The sequence below is a fragment of the Electrophorus electricus genome, chromosome 15 (genome assembly GCF_041902795.1).
Source record: "Electrophorus electricus isolate QZ-2024a chromosome 15, ASM4190279v1, whole genome shotgun sequence".
Taxonomy (NCBI): Eukaryota; Metazoa; Chordata; class Actinopteri; order Gymnotiformes; family Gymnotidae; genus Electrophorus; species Electrophorus electricus.
Genome location: NC_137511.1, coordinates 4,097,512 through 4,113,787, shown reverse-complemented (window position 1 = coordinate 4,113,787; position 16,276 = coordinate 4,097,512). Strand labels below are relative to the sequence as shown.

Here is a 16,276-nt window from a genome sequence, read left to right as displayed (position 1 = left end):
GTTTTCTAACACGACTCTACCTGGCATCCAACCACCACACAGCACAGAGAGCATCTCTATTTCTCTCCACAAATAGTTGTCAAACAAGTGACATCAGAAAAATTAAATACATTTTAGTACAATATTTATTTTATTTAAAAACAATAGTTCTACATTAAAATAACCAGGATCAGATAATTCAGTACAAAACTCAGTACACCAAATGACTCTCTGTGATGTTACCCTCCAATAAACCCATTTAGGTAGCATTCAATAATAGAACTGTTGGGTAAAGCACCAAGGCAGGGGCACTTCAAAATAAGTAACTATACAAGTCTATCAAAAGTTGCTAAAGCAAAAGGCACCTGGCTTATTTGAGACAAAGCCCAAATTAATCACCTGCAGCACCTTTCTCAGTATATTTTTCTTAAAGTTAGTCACGAACAATTGTAACTGCAATTCTAGGGTGCAGGCCACACTATAGCCCTAAATACAGATTTATGACATCAATTGAAAAGGAAAACATGTACATCATGTTATTTAACAACAAGTAGTAATTAAGGAGCAGATACTCCAATGCAAAAGCAATAAAAGGTAAGTTTGTGTATATACAGAAGTGATATGGAAGCTCATCTTGAAATAGCATCCTCTTCAAGAACTCACAAAACAAAGTAACACCAAGAAATATGTTCAATACATTTTCAATATTCTCAAAATGATAAAAAATAGCAAAAAAAAGCTCAAATCTCTAACAGTAAATCTCTAAAAGTGAGCTTTTCACATCATGGCATAATTATGCATATATTAATCATTTGCCTCACTTGGGGTTTTCCTGAGAACTCCAGTGTTTTTTTCCCCCTTTTACAGAGTCAATGTTATTGATAAGTATTGGTTTTACAGAGAATACATTGTAGTACAGCAAAAAAAGAAAAAAAAAAAAAAAGAAAAAAATACATGTGTCTGCAAATCAACATACATGGGAGGCCATTCTGCTAGGTTATTAACACTGAAGGGAAGTCTACATAACTTTCTGCTCTCCAAGAATAAATGAGTGCAAGACCTCAAACTGTCAAATAGATTATTGACATGTGATAATGTTAGGTTCGAAAATTAAGAAACATAGTATTATTTTCTTTGAAATGTCAGGAAGAGGAGATTAGTAGAAGATGGAAAACACTGGAAAAAAAGAGTAAAAAGATTGAAATAGATTAAAAATATCCATGCAAATAACATGAAAGGCATTTGAAGTACTCAAATTTATTAGTGCTCTGTGGATTTTTCTCTCATGTGCATTTCAAAAAGCAGGCTTGATATTGTCAGAAATAATGAGGCATGGTTCAGTCTGGTTGCACTTCTCTAAAAGCTAGAAATAAGAGATCACCTTGTCTTTTCTGGGATATTACATCTGACAAAAATATTACACAGAGAAAAATACAATGGAACAAATTTGGCATGGTATTTAAATGAACCCAGAAGTAGTAGTATTCAATGCAGCAATAAAACCCTTTAAGAAATTCTACCACTTAATTACATTTTTTCATAAAAGCCAAAGAATCCATCTTCTTACTTTTTAAGTTTATCAGTGAGAATGCCCAAAAAGTGGTGGCATGAGTAGCTATTGAGGAGATGTGAATGTAATTTTCATTGAATCAATACTGCATTAGGGTGCAACTCTGAATGTAGTTAACTCACCTCAGCCTGCGAAACTAGCAGCCAGGGCAATGACTATTATAAGAATTAAAATTGCACAGCATATTGCAATCCACACTTTTTTCTAAGGAAAAAAAAATCAAAATCAGTGTCAAAAGTATTTTTAGTACTGCAGATGGATTTTCAATAAACTCAAATTCAATGATAAAAGACAAAAATGCCAACCTTGCGTGCTTTCTTCTGAGAAACAACAGCTGCCCCAGTTTCTTCAACAGCCTTCTCGATATAGTTTGTAGAGTTAATTATGTTGTTCTCAATACGATTAACTGTTTCCCCCTGCAAACAAAATTGGTGCATAAGCAAAGTGGCTACTGAACATGTTTAGTAGAAGAATTTAAGCACATAGTTTTCATTCTCTGTCAGACATTAAGTGTAAGCCTGTTTATTTTAAAATAATGATACATAAAAAAGTTACATACTGTTAACCCTGTTCTTATTGTAACTGTATAAATACGTATATGATATCTCAAGTTTTTTCCGAGGTTGGTCTTTCTGTAACACACCTGGGCCTCCACTTCCATGGCAAGGTACTGAAACATGTCATGAAGGTCTTTGATGCTTCTTTCCAGTTTGAGAATCTCCTCGTGCCTTGTCTCAATCTCATTCAGTGCCATCTTGGTAGCTTTAGCGTCTCCTAAGATCTGTATAAAAATTTAGCTCACACATAAACTGATGACATGCACCAGAATCTGACTTAAGAACTGTTGGAGGGAGAGTTAATGCGGCAAGCTTTCGGACAAGCAACACTATAATATGCCATGATAACATAACATTTGTACTCTTCTAGCACTACTGTGCTTTTGCATTTTGTAGTCCTATGTGTTGTACTATTGTTGTATTGCACCATGGACCAGAAGTAGCTACATCTTTTTCCAATGTATACTAAGTATATGGAGGAATGACAGAACAACTTGACACTTGCACTTAAAAATGGATAATGACAATGAAGACAGAACAAGAGCACAAAACTAACACTCACTGATGTCATGGCTGTTATGTAAAGTGAACAATGAATTCTACTGAATTCAATTAATTTTATAATCCTTAAATATTTTATTGTGTACAGGTGCATACATTCATACAGACACATTCTAAAGAAGAAAAAGCTTTTATTGTGTAAATGATCTTACCAAATTAACTCTTACTCCATAGAAAGCAAGAAAGAGAACTTGAATAGAAATGTGAGATTAACTGAATGTAGTTGATAATCATATAAACTATTATAGCAGCATGCTTCATTGAGGACCCCGATCAGTTCATGTACAATCACCAGTGTCAACATACTAAATCTAGCTACATAAAAACAATAAAACAGTAACAGAAAAATGGAAATCAAACTCCTGGAGCAACCATTCTAAAATCTGATCCATTCAAATATCGCCTCAATTTTCGAAAATAAACATAAGGTCACTTGAAAATACCAACAAATCACAGACAACTTTAGATAAGTAAAGCAATAAGTGAAACATAATACTCACATTTTGAGTGAACACATCTGTCTGTCCACTTTCAAGCATCGTCTCTAACTGTTCGTCTGACACATCATTACCAGCTGAAACAAAAAAGGGAAACATCAGGATCAGGCAGATATTTATTCCACACTAATTTATTATGAATTTAGTTTTTCATGGTATAGAACCAAACATACAATGTCACATTCCAAGATACACCAAACTGTGTAATTCGGTTGGGTTATTTCATTATACGCACCAGATGCTAATGTTCAGAAATCTTAAGTGTTAACACAAGATATAATCTTGTATCCCAGAATTGTGATAAATATTGCACTACAGAACTCAATTTAGATTCTGGGAGGCAAGCTGCTAATTGCAGTGGCCACAATCTACTTGTAAATTCCACCTCTCCTAAAAAAAAAAAAAACTTACCTTTCTACTATGTGTGAATTATAAACAACCATCACTGGGAAGAAAGTGACTTGCCAGAAGATACACAATGTTTTACCATTGAGTATAAAGTTATTCAGTTTCATTTGCTTTCTGGCCAGGATGTTTTAGTATGTTCCCCCAAAGGCTTCTAGAAACAGTTATCCTGCTTGACAAAGGTTGGGCTTTTGTTAGCAAAGGAAAAGTTGGCCTGATGACTTCCGTATTCTACTTATTTGGAATTTGAAAAAGAATTCACCAGCTGGAATAAGATGTGCTTCTTTCAAACATCTGCAAATTTAAATGCTTTTGCAAATCTCCTAATTCTCGTAGTGCAGATAGGCTGCATAATGTGACACTGACACCAAGACTACACTAAAACAATAATTTGCCATTTGCAAAACCTTTCGACTACATGTATATAAGCATTGTTCAAAAACTAATATTCACGAGCATTTATAATTAAAATGTGAGGGCAAAAATACTCACTGATTTTTAATTGTCTTTGTATCCTCTCCACATTTTTATTTCTGTACTTCGCCTGAATAGTGTTACATTCAGCCATCACCTCAACAAAATTTCGGGATAAGACACCATGCTGGGAAAAAAAGAGGCAAAGGGGATTCCTGAGAGGAACCAGCTCAACAACAGCAGCTGTGAAATGTAACAAAAACAAACAATCCAAAGGAAAAAAAACCAAAAACAAACAAACAAAAAAAAACACTGAATACTGTGAAATGTTGCTGAACATGTAATACCTACTCTCTCATATAACAAACCTGTGTTCTTTGCATTCTTAAACTTATTGAAACATATTTCGCATCTTCATCAGTTTTCTTGGGTTCAATACCTATAATTTGGGTAGATTAATCAATGGTTATACTAAAAGGCATTAAAAATATAAAAGTGTAAAAATAAAGTGTATATTCTATAATAATTATTGAATCATCAGGCTTACTTTTTAACTTCTTGTGGATTTGGCTAGCTAACACTTTGATCTCATCTCTAAGGGTCTGAAGTTCCTTTTTCATACCTGAAAGTAAATTAAAAAAAACTTTTTTACATCCTGTCATTTTTAATGGCTACTATCCATATCTGCTTCTTATATAAGATACTTTATTCTGGTATAAATGTGGTACAAGAAATGTTTAGGGGAATATTAAAATATACCAAAAGCTGTGGCATGTTTAATTAAAATACATGACTTCGCTACTAACTGTCCTCTGGAAGTGCAACTCCTAAAACGGTTTTCTGTTTGTTCTCCAGTTCAGACACTTTCTTCTTAAGAGCTTCAAGTCCCTCACGAATCTCTTGGACCTATAAGGCAAGAACAAAAATTGCTTAATGTAAAGCTGAAAAACTGTTAAAAAACAAAAACAAAACAAAACAAAAACCCAACTACAAGTAGGAAAATATAAGACTACCTACGATAAGTTATGTAAATAATTTTTACTATTTTACTATGACCATATCATAATTTTCATGCATATTTTCCAACTCCAAGCTGTATAAACATGAATGCTTATTGGATTTAAGCATATTGCATGATGTGTATTTGTGTAATGAGAGAGGGTGTACCTAAGGAGTTCAATACCCTATACCAAGGTGTGCATAATTATTAGGCAGCTTCTTTTCCTCAGGCAAATGGGCCAAAAAAGAGATTTAACTGACTCCAAAAAATAAAAAATTGTAAAAAGTCTTTCAGAGAGATGCAGCACTCTTAAAATTGCTAAGCTATTTGGGCGTGATCAGAGAACTATCAAAGGTTTTGCTGCAAATAGTAAACAGGGTCGCAAGAAACATGTTGAGAAGAAAAAAAGACGCAAATTAACTACCAAAGATTTGAGAAGAATGAAACTTGAAGCGACCAGGAACCCATTATCCTCCAGTGCTGTCATATTCCAGAACTGCAACCTACCTGGAGTACCCAGAAGTACAAGGTGTTCAGTACTCGGAGACATGGCCACTGAACAAGAAACATAAGGTGAAACATCAAGACTGGGCCAAGAAATATCTGAAGACAGATTTTTCAAGGTTTTATTGACTGATGAGATGAGAGTGACTCTTGGTGGACCAGATGGATGGGCCTGTGGCTGGATCAGTAACGGGCACAGAGCTCCACTTCGACTCAGATGCCAGCAAGGTGGAGGTGGGGTACTGCTATGTGCTGGTATTATTAAAGATAAACTAGTTGGACCTTTTCGGATTGAAGATGGACTCAAAAATTAACTCTCAAACCTACTGCTAGTTTTTAGAAGACACTTTCTTCAAGCAGTGGTACAGTGCCTCTTTCAAGAAGACCATGATTTTTATGCAGAGCAATGTTCCATCGCATGCATCAAAGTACTCTACTGCGTGGCTACCCAATAAAGGCCTTAAAGATGAAAGAATAATGACATGGCCCCCTTCCTCACTTGACCTGAGGACTTGTGGGCTCTTCTTAAACTGCAGATTTACAGTGAAGGAAAATGGTACAGCTCTCTGAACAGTGTCCGAGAGGCTATGGTTGCTGCTGCACAAAAAGTTGATCGTCAACAGAAACTGACAGACTCCATGAATGGCTTATGACTGTTATTGAAAAGAAGGGTTGCCATATTGGTCAGTTTTTATTTTAATGTCAGAAATGTTTATTTGTAAATTAAGTTGTTTATTATTCTCACTTTACCAGATGAAAAACAAGTGAGATGGGATAAATTTCCGTTTTTCATTTAGTTCCATAATTCTGCCTGAACATAATAAACAATAGTTCTTTTAGCAATGGCATTAGCACAGGTGCTTTATTAGGTGCCTGAGAAAACCAGTTTGGAAAAACTGCATTCCGGGACTGAAACTTGTTTGTGTTTACACTGACCTCCTGTCAGTCACTTTATGAGACACTCCTCAATACCCCATAACTCCTCCCCATCTCTGTCTGTTTGGCTAAAACAAACAAACAAACAAACAAAACAAAAAACAATAGAATCGGGTAAGCACCATGAATTGCCATGTGCTTGTACTGTGGATTAAAAAAAAATAGAACAACATAATAAAACAAGAGTTAACACTGGAAGTGCTTTTTCCAAACTGGAAAGAATTATTACATTGCCAAAGAGATGACGCTGGATGCAGAATTAGTGCTGTTCCTCCCAGTCAGGTATGATATGTAAACGTAATCGGTATAATCAAGCAGATAAATCTTCCACTTAGACAGCCAATTAAAGTCATTCTTTGGGTGAACCACTTTCAGAGAAATGTATGCAATGCTGGTCAACTGCATCATACTCCCTTGCAGGATGATATTAGCTAACTAGCTAGCTAGCTAACATGGGTAGTGACTAGTACACTTGTGGGAGTCCATTACAAGGAAATGGACAGCAACAACACTTAGCTAGTTTGAGAAATTGTTATGAGCTGAATTCTATGTGTTTAAGCTACAGGCTTACATTTTCACTACTAAGAAGTTACATTTTATAGTGAGCAACTCCACATATAAGGGTAAAATGCTAAAACCATCATGCCCCCCAGACACACAAGTTTGATGCCCACTCTGGGCAAGCAACACTGCTATACCAAGAAGAATCTGTAGAGTACTTGAGCAGCAGGATAAATCTTTGAAAAAAGAGAAACGTAATGATGTGTCATGTTAATTTGTCAGGAAGCTAGAAGGCATCATTTCTTTGTTAGGGAGAGCAGGGTTGTAGGCCTCTCGATGTTTATCATTTATTTAGGCTAGTCTCTGCATACAAGCACTCTCACCCTAAGATAATAGCCACCATGTAGTTCACTGCATAACTTGTTAAATAACAAAGAATTATTAATAAACAGCCTACCTCCTTGCTTGAAAATCATGACAACTTTTGTAATACTAGAAAACTACAGCTAACTAATTGAAGTACACTGCCCACTGTAGATATTAGGCATGTTTTGTGTTCATGGGCGGGAATGAAAGGCAAAGCGCTAAAATAAATAAATAAATAAATAAGAGCTAAAAGATCAATAAATAAATAAATAAATAAATAATTCCAGTGTTGTTGTGTTCACCTACTTAAACAACAGAGGTAGTGTTTCTTGGATCTTGACTAATGCACCTTTAATCTTTTCCCTAAAATTCATAAGCAAGTCAATCCTGGACATCCTACTGTATCTGCTTGTTCACAGCCTAAAGAAATTATGTCACAGTTTTTTCGATTACATTTTCAACCTATTGGTCAACCTTACCAAGTTACATAAGCCTCTTAACATTTTCAAATCCACACAAATGAACACCTGAACACCATGAACACCTGAAAATACAAACTGTTCCTGACTTTTTTTCAACACACATTAAACATTTATACAAATTCATCTACAATGAAAATGGTTTGAGATATTTACAGCAGATATTTACTTTCTTGATGCATGGCCTGGGAAAAACCCTCCCATTGATGGTCTCTTATGGCTGTTGTTAACTATAATTTGTGTTAACAATAAACTGCTTCAGCTTTGACTTCAAGTACTCCTCATACTAAGAGGAATTAGTGTAGGTACTAAAATGGGACCTTCTTATGCAAACCTGTGTTTAATTTGTTGGGAATAGTTTTTTGAACAATATACCACACCTATACTATTTTTCACAATATGCAATATACTGAACCTATAACTGTACTATTTTTATAACTGGATTTTCTAAAAAAGGTTATGATCCCTTGCTTACAATATACTGTTGATTCATTTGGTGCTCACTTATCATTATATAAATAAAAGGTTATACTTAAAACAATTCAAAATTCTCCAGGATGCAGATATAGCATCCTTTTTAAAGATACTCCACTAATCTCCTACAGACAAGACAAAAACATCAGATGTGCTCATAAAAAGAGAGATAAATTATCAGTCAAATAATAACTGAGGTCTTGTACATGTAACATGTCAAGAGGAGTTGCAGGCTAGATTTATTAACACAGCCCATAATATACATGAGACAAACAGATGAATTGTTATCACCCATTAATCCTCATGCATTACTGTAGGAGTTGACTACTCTTTTACAATATATAATCAATTTACATCGGAGAAACCAAGAGAACCCTTGCTAATCATTTCATTAAACACCTGCTGACCTTGAGAATTAGAAATCTGCCATATCCAGTGGCAAGGCATTTTAATACTAATTAGACACTGCATTAAAGCAGCATTACTTAACCCATATAAAAATGTTGTCATATTTGCCAAACCTGTCGTTATGTCCTAACAGTATTACATGAGACAGATCTGTGGGAAAAAATTAGCAAGAATTCATTTGCAAGAATTCACCACACCTGAATCAAAACAATCAATCAGAGACAGGAGGAGTGCCTCCTGAAAATATCTTTGGGAAGTGCCCAGGCAGCTATATCATTATGGTGTTTGTATTGATACTTATGTGTGCCTGTGGTCTCATAGCTAAATGTTCTCTTAAGTGGTTTATTGCTTATTTAGCACTATTCAGGACAGTTTCTGTTATCAAACAAACATCTAAAAACTGAAGTTAGTTTTTTTCCCCCAAATAAAAATCGTTATAGATTAATTTCCACATCTAAAATATTTATTTCTGGGCAGTGGTAGCTCAGTGTTTAAAGTACAGTGTTGGAAGGTTGCTGGTTCAAGCCCCACCACTACCAAGTTGCCACTGTTGGCCCCCCTGAGCAAGGCCCTTAACCCTCAATTGTTCAAGATGTATTCAGTTGTAATTGTACGTTGCTTTGGATAGAAGCATCAGCTAAATGCCATAAATGTAAATGCTTGGTTGTTAGCCTGCGATGTTGACATTTCACAACATGCACAGCAGCGACTCTGGGAAGGGGCTGTAGCGCAGCAGAGTGGGAGGGGCCTGGTAGTTGTCTAGTCTTACCGACTGCAGCTTTAATCATGATGCTACAGCTGCAGTAAGGTTAAATGACTTACATTACAAGTTTCAATTCCCATAAACACTTGATAAACTTAGAAATATCAGTTTTACCTTCCTAAAGAACGCCTCATTTTCTTTGTCGTCCTTCATCGAGGCCCCCGTGCCCGATTTTATCATGAGAGCTGTACCTTCATCATCGTCATCGGAACTCTGTGCAGACTGGTATGGATGTATGAAAATATTAGAGACGAATTATCAGGTAGCTAACATTTATAAAACAACCTCCGTGTGCGGCAAACTAAATCGTCGGGCGCCGAATTAAACTTTAGCACTGTTTTTTGGTTTTAAAAAGATGTGAAAACTTGCTAGAAGGATGACATAACGCTACCTAGCTAGATATCTAGCTAGAATAGCTAGGTTAGCTAACCTAACCCAGCTCACTTAGAAACTGGCCCACATCTTGTGGAAGGTGTTTTGTTTCTTTCTTCAAGTGACAAGTCAATCTGTGTTTTTGCCTAGTCAGGAAACCTAGCTAGCTAGCTACAGCTACATGTGACAACTCAGGACATATTACTATAGATATGCACTAGTTCGAACGACCCTAGCTAAGTTAGCTATCCTAGCTAAATTAAAATAAAGCTAGCTAGGTTAGTTAGCTAGCTACTAATGCTACTTAGAAGAATAGCTATCATAGGTCACACTGAGACTTTATTTGTAACACAGATAATTGAAAGTAATATTCATCTTTGCCCGACTGTCTTTTGCTAGTTAGCTAACTGGTTGGGGGTCCAGTAATAACAAACAGCTAGCTAGCTAGGTTAGCTAACATACCTAGCTAGCTAGCTACTATTTCTGACAAACATAACTTAGGTCAGATTCGATTATACGAGGTTCATAATAGCTCTGTCCATTAATTAACTTACAGTTCCCAGTTCCTTGGTTCGGTCGCGCATTCTTTCTCAGTTTATAAATAGATTGTGAAGTTTATGTTACTTCATCTATTAGTAAAACTTTGTTGACATGAACAACCGAAGAAGGGAGTTTCCATTCAAAGTCGTTCACGAGTCTCTCCCTTGTTCTTCTTCGGGGGTTGGCGTCCACCATTTAAGCACTTAAGATACAGCATCACCATCTAGTGTACTCTCCATCTTTTGCGGCCTCCATAGGTACTAACTAACTTTTTCATATATATATATATATATATATATATATATATATATATATATATATATATATATATATATATATATATAATAGAGAGAGAGAGAGAGAGAATTTTAAATCTCTCTCTCTCTCTCTCTCTATTATATATATATATATATATATATATATATATATATATATATATATATATATATATATATATATATATATATATATATATAATAGAGAGAGAGAGAGAGAGAGAGAGAGAGAGAATTTTAAATCTCTCTCTCTCTCTCTCTCTCTCTCTCTCTCTCTATATATATATATATAGTACTTTACTACAATTTTAAATATATTAAATATTTTAAATATCTCTCTTTCTCTGTCTGTCTAGTTAGATAGATAGGTAGATAGATAGATAGCGTTTATGTAGAAATCATTGGAAGAAAATTAAATGCATATTATTTGAAAACACATTGAAAAAGACATCCACAAATGAATAAAAATACATTTAATTTTTATTGTTTTCTTAAAGATAGCTAGGTAGGCTAGGCTAGGATAAGTAGGCTATTGCTAATTTTAAACCCTACATGTGCGACTGTATTAAATGCATAACTATTATTGTCATAGTATGCTGGCAAGTGTTAAGATTCATATAGTCAGCACATTCATATACACTAAGCATCTTCATATTATTTATATTATAATGTAATATAGTTATATTATAATGTAATATGTAATATAAAATGTAGTTTATTCACAAGCCAGTTTGCCATCAAAAGAGGACAGAGTGATGGCAAAAGCTTGTAGTGCACACATGGGAAAGCTGTAGTCCATGGAGAACACATCTTCTGCCACTTTCCCAAACTGCATTACAATGTAGTCCTCTGGACAGGATAAAAGAGAAAATCAGTTACAAATTTGTTAAATATATTTATTACCGTGAGCACAAAATTACTGTTTGCACCTCTCCAAGTCAACCCTCTTCATTCACAAAATGGAAATGCACAGTGAGGGTTTGCTCCAAGTTACCATTGTCAGGATGAACAATTTGAAAGTTTTTCACAGATGCCTGTGTAACTCGTCCATGGAAGTTCAGTACATAAGACTGGGTCTGCTCATTCCACTTGGGCGATTTATTCAGAAGGCAGACTAAATTATCTTTGTTTCCATTTTCATAGCGAGTGAGCAGAGATTCAAGTTCCTGAGGTATAATAAAAGGGTTGAGGGAGGGATCAGTTGGTGAAAAAGTTATGTTGATGTTGAAAACGCATAACATTTTATTTTGTAGATTTAGTATTCTATATTCTTTATATTACAGTAACAGAGCACTTTGGAAAATTATTGTAAAACTAAGTCATGTTGTGCTCTGTTAACATGAATTTTAGCGTTGTATAGACATTTACAGGAATTTTTCAAACTTACACTCTTTGGACAAATAATGACTCTTTCATCATCCTCATACATGCCAGGAATGATCACTGTCATTTTTCTGGGACCTTTAAAACCCAGCACATTTTTCTGCTGTGTGCAAGTAATGTGTAGTTTAGTTAGTGTTGTTTAGTGAGTATAAGCAGCTTATTCATATCTTTATTGAGATCTTTATGGTAATGTTGCCTTACGTAACATATTGCTGCAAGCTCTTGTCGAAGTAACTCAGTTTCTTTTATGAATAGTTTCCTTTCTGGATTCACTCCATTATTGTACACTGTGAATTTAGTCCCCAAAACATTGGACCTGAAAGGAGAGTATAACAATTAAATATCACAAAAATATTTCTGATTATTTTGGTTAAGTGAGATACAATCAGAAAAAGGACAAGTCCTAGGACCTTAGTTTGCCTATATAGCTACTTGTGTCTCTGGATAAATTAGTAGGATCAACGGAGATCAGATAATTTGAAGTTGTGCTCTTCTTCCTTTTTCTGCCAGCCATGAGGAAGATCTAAGTAATGAAACAGTGCCACACCATTGACAGTGAAAACCAAACCAATTACAGTGAAAACCAATTACATTTTGAATCAATTCTGTTGCACATGTTCATGCTTACCATCTTTGCACATTAAGAATATCAACTATCTTTTCATACTGTACACGTGAATGAAAGTGTAAGGATAATCTCTGATTAAACTAAACATTGGAGATAATGTGTTTTTCTCTCACTCTCTTCCCATCCTCCTTTTCCATGTGAAGATAATATGCAGGATAGATTCCTTTTTCCATCCCTCTCCTGTCCCTGGTGATTCTACACTGAATTGTGACATTCCTTGGAGCAGGGCGAAGAGCAAACTGTTCTCGATCTTCTATAGAGATTGGAGAAGCCTGGGAAAAGGGAGAAAACAGGAAGGAACACAGAATTCTCTGAATCAGAATACACTACACCGCAGTGTACTAATAACATTTGAGGCATTTAAAGTCTTACTTTTTCCATGTCTGTGGCTTCACCTTCTGACAGGGACTGCCTATAGTTAGTGTTTAGTGAAGCAAGACTGTAATTGTTCTTTATTCCTCTTTTGGTTCTTTTTTGAGGTTTTATAATATTCTCGTCTGCCTTGTCCTCCTCAACCTCACTGTCATCCTCACTGTCACTTAGATCACACCTTGCTGTAGCAATGATAGTAAAAACAATGAACATGTCTGATGCAGTATTATGCATAACAAAGAAGGAACAGAAAGGAGAAAGAATCAGAGGGGGAATCAACATTAAATAGTGGAAAATGGTTTCTGGACTGGTAGGTGTACTGGGACTGGGAGCATGAATTAAAAGACTTAATTTTTTAAAACTCACAAGCAGGCAAATGTTGTTTTTTCTTTGGAGTAGAAGGAATGGGGCTCTTTGACCAGTCTTTCTTTTCATCCTCACTTTCTTCTTTAGGTTCATTTTCCACGGTGATGTTGACCTCTACCACTGAATCAACCTGAGTTGCTAGCAATGGACAGTTGGAATTAGAAAAGAATGTGCTATAGCTAACCTATGGCCAAACGCATATAGACACCCCTGGTAATTATTGAGTTCTGGTGTTTCCTTCATGCCCATTGGTAACAGGTGTATAAAATCAAGTTAAAAGGAAAAGAAAATGGGTACTTTATTAATCCACAAGGGGAAATTGAGTTTCTGCATTTTACCCCTCCATGGTAGTGAACACACACACACCCGACACGGTAAACAGCCACCAACTGCAGAGCTTTGGGAGCAGTTAGGAGTCTGGTGCCTTACTCAAGGGCACTTCATCCATGAATTTGTGGAGGTGGGGGCTCCTTCACTTTCCTCACCCCTGATTTTGGTTGTCAATCCAGGAGATCTAACAGGTAACCCTTGGGTTCCAAGCCTGCTGCTCTAACCATAACTGCCCCCACAGGCTCAGACATGATAACTGATGGTTAATCCACAGCTGAATGAAACAGTAATTTGCTATGCAATCGCTGTAGACAAACACTGGCTGTAGAATGGGTAATACTACAGGTCTGCTCTGGCCAACTATTATTGTGAAAGCTAAACCATAAAGTGGTAGAACACACAAACTCATAGAGTGGAGCCACCAAGCGCTGAAGCATGTAGTCTGGCCTAACCTCCAAACTGCCCCGGAAGCCAACTGCCAACATTAGCACAAGAACTGTGCTTCATAAAATGGGAATCCAATCAACTGCACACATTATACACTATGCCAAGCATTGGCTGGAGTGGTGGCCACCACTATTCTATGGAGCAGCAGAAACATGTTCTTTTTTGTAATGAATCATGCTTCACTATCTGATAGTCTGATGGACAAATCTGGCTTCAGCTAATGCCAGGAGAAAGCGTGATGGTCAGGTGTTCACAAACGTTTGCCCATGTAGTGTATTTCTGGGAATCATATCCAAATTTGTAAGCAATTAGGTAGCATAAGTAATAGTATGTGAGCTGTTAATACTTTGCACTTCCTTTGTTTTCTTGACTTTCTCTTTAGAGTCATTCTTCTTTTTCTTTTTCTTCACTATTTTCTTATCTACTGGTTCGTTTTCATCCCCTACATCATGAGGTCCAAGTACTTAAATAGAACAGAAAATAGATTGTATTAATAAGACTACTACACAATATAGCAGAGGTATTCAACTGTGGACCTCAAATCCAATTTCAAGTCTTCTTTTTTTTTATATATATATATAATCAGTAGTAGTTAATTGAACAGTGATTGTAGCTCTTTGGCCCCTGTCTCACAATATACTCCTAGGTGAGCATACGGTAGAAAACTGGTATCTGATCCTCAAGGGATATGATTTGAATAGCTATGTTTTAGGGTATAAATTAACTACCAGTGATTACAAAATCCACCTCTGCACTGAAGTGATAAATTGCCTGTTTACATACATTTTTCTTGAGACTTCTTAACACTTTTTTCCTTTATTTTCATCCCCCCTGCTTGATTCTGTATATGTGGTATGTGTATAGGGCTTGCTTGGTTATCCGTGTTCAGCTGAGTCTTGATTATGGATGGGACAGGTGGAAATATCTCTTCTGATATCAGTGAGATCTGAGGTGAGATGTTCATTTCACCTAGACTGATCTCCTCAAGCATGTTATCATGAGCCTGTTCCAGCTGAGCGTCTGAATTGGTGAGAGAGAAAAACTGGGTGTCATGAATGTCACAGACAGGAGTAAAAGTCTTGTTTAGGTTATGGTTGAAAACTACATGAAAATGAAAACCTGCTATACTAAATAAAAATTCACTGTGTGTTCTCAAGAAGACTAGATGCCCCAGATAAATGTTATAAAATATATCACATGCAATCTTTGCTATTCTAGTCGTAGATTGACTGTGGTAGAGCGAGAAAGCAGGAGAAAGAATGTTTATGGGTACTATTTAAGGAGGTGCTGCTTAGAGATTGACTGAGTAGCAAAGCCATGTCTTCAGCAGCGGGCTTCTGCCTGCGGCTCTTTGGCTGAATATCAGGATTTGCTGTCATCATCTGAGCATTGGCTCTTCTTTTTTGCTGCTTCTTCATCAAAAGTGTTCGCTGTTGAAATAATCAGTAATATCAGTGATGTAAAGTTGAGTCAACAGAACCATTACAACCAATGTGAACAAATGAATTGAGGCATGAATTAAAACAAGTTTAACAACTTTATCTTATGTGTTAAATATCAAGGTAAAATGTCTCTCAAGCTGCAATCATCAGATATGTTGATAATGATTACCATTAATTTATGCAGTTAATGACATAATATTAGGATATATAAAATTAGAAGAAAATACAGATGTGCATACTGTAAATGTAATCATAAGCATTTATCAAGAAATTTTAAATAATCGAGAACTAATCAAATAATACTTAAGACAAACTTTTAACTGTGTCTGGCATTGAAACATTCTAGCATGGGAAGGCAAATACAGGAGCGTTGTGCAGTCCCTACCTGATAGTCAAGCTTCTGCTGGCGGATATCCTGGTCCTCCATTTTGCTGTTAAAATTGTAAAGTTGATTTGTCCCTACTGTTATAATATACCTAAATATTTGACTACCAAGAGGACACAAAACTTTAGATGTTATCCCAAAGCATGATTTGTTTCAAAGCAAATTGAATCAAATGGCCGTTTTATTCATTCAGCTCTGTCTGGCTTCCCCACCTGCATATAACAGAAGGTAAAGAAGATTAGAAGAGATAATGTTCTTACACACCACACAGCTCTGAGATGCCATGCAGAGTGCACTTACAGTCATCACTGACATCAGAGCC

The 16,276-nt window shown here is 35.9% G+C and overlaps 2 protein-coding genes across 4 annotated transcripts; both read right to left on the bottom strand.

Moving 5' to 3' along the window:
• Positions 1–107: 107 nt before the first annotated feature.
• On the bottom strand, positions 108–10,508 carry stx4 (syntaxin 4). The gene is made up of 11 exons (XM_027006001.3): positions 10,341–10,508; positions 9,529–9,636; positions 4,790–4,889; positions 4,531–4,605; positions 4,352–4,422; positions 4,062–4,170; positions 3,168–3,241; positions 2,193–2,330; positions 1,855–1,965; positions 1,672–1,753; positions 108–1,155 (listed from the first exon to the last, which is right to left on the bottom strand). The coding sequence occupies exons 1-10, from the start codon at positions 10,368–10,370 to the stop codon at positions 1,673–1,675; spliced, it is 897 nt and encodes a 298-aa protein (XP_026861802.1). The 5' UTR covers positions 10,371–10,508; the 3' UTR covers positions 108–1,155; position 1,672.
• Positions 10,509–11,063: 555 nt separating this feature from the next.
• Positions 11,064–16,179, bottom strand: si:dkey-220f10.4 (tubby protein homolog). Of its 3 annotated transcripts, none has more exons than XM_027006000.3 (12): positions 15,955–16,179; positions 15,401–15,557; positions 14,911–15,147; positions 14,474–14,590; positions 13,351–13,488; positions 12,985–13,166; positions 12,726–12,884; positions 12,395–12,507; positions 12,186–12,300; positions 11,989–12,087; positions 11,596–11,767; positions 11,064–11,450 (listed from the first exon to the last, which is right to left on the bottom strand). In XM_027006000.3, exons 1-12 carry the CDS (start codon positions 15,994–15,996, stop codon positions 11,317–11,319), a joined length of 1,665 nt encoding a protein of 554 aa, XP_026861801.2. In that variant the 5' UTR covers positions 15,997–16,179; the 3' UTR covers positions 11,064–11,316. The 3 variants fall into 3 exon arrangements, with proteins under 3 accessions (XP_026861801.2, XP_081553669.1, XP_081553670.1); XM_081697543.1 differs by having other exon boundaries at positions 11,989–12,084; XM_081697544.1 differs by having other exon boundaries at positions 15,097–15,147; positions 15,955–16,178.
• Positions 16,180–16,276: the final 97 nt, after the last annotated feature.

Excerpts from the sequence above, each read along its gene's own strand:
- stx4 (XM_027006001.3), bottom strand. The coding sequence starts at position 10,370 with ATGCGCGACCGAACCAAGGAACTGGGAACT. Across the intron at positions 4,890-9,528 it reads ATGAGGCGTTCTTTAGGAAG|GTCCAAGAGATTCGTGAGGG; the intron begins GTAAAACTGATA and ends CTTGCCTTATAG. Across the intron at positions 4,606-4,789 it reads AGTTGCACTTCCAGAGGACA|GTATGAAAAAGGAACTTCAG; the intron begins GTTAGTAGCGAA and ends ATTTACTTTCAG.
- si:dkey-220f10.4 (XM_027006000.3), bottom strand. The coding sequence starts at position 15,996 with ATGGAGGACCAGGATATCCGCCAGCAGAAGCTTGACTATCAG. Across the intron at positions 14,591-14,910 it reads TAAGAAGTCTCAAGAAAAAT|TACTTGGACCTCATGATGTA; the intron begins GTATGTAAACAG and ends GTTCTATTTAAG. Across the intron at positions 12,301-12,394 it reads AGCTATATAGGCAAACTAAG|GTCCAATGTTTTGGGGACTA; the intron begins GTCCTAGGACTT and ends CTCTCCTTTCAG.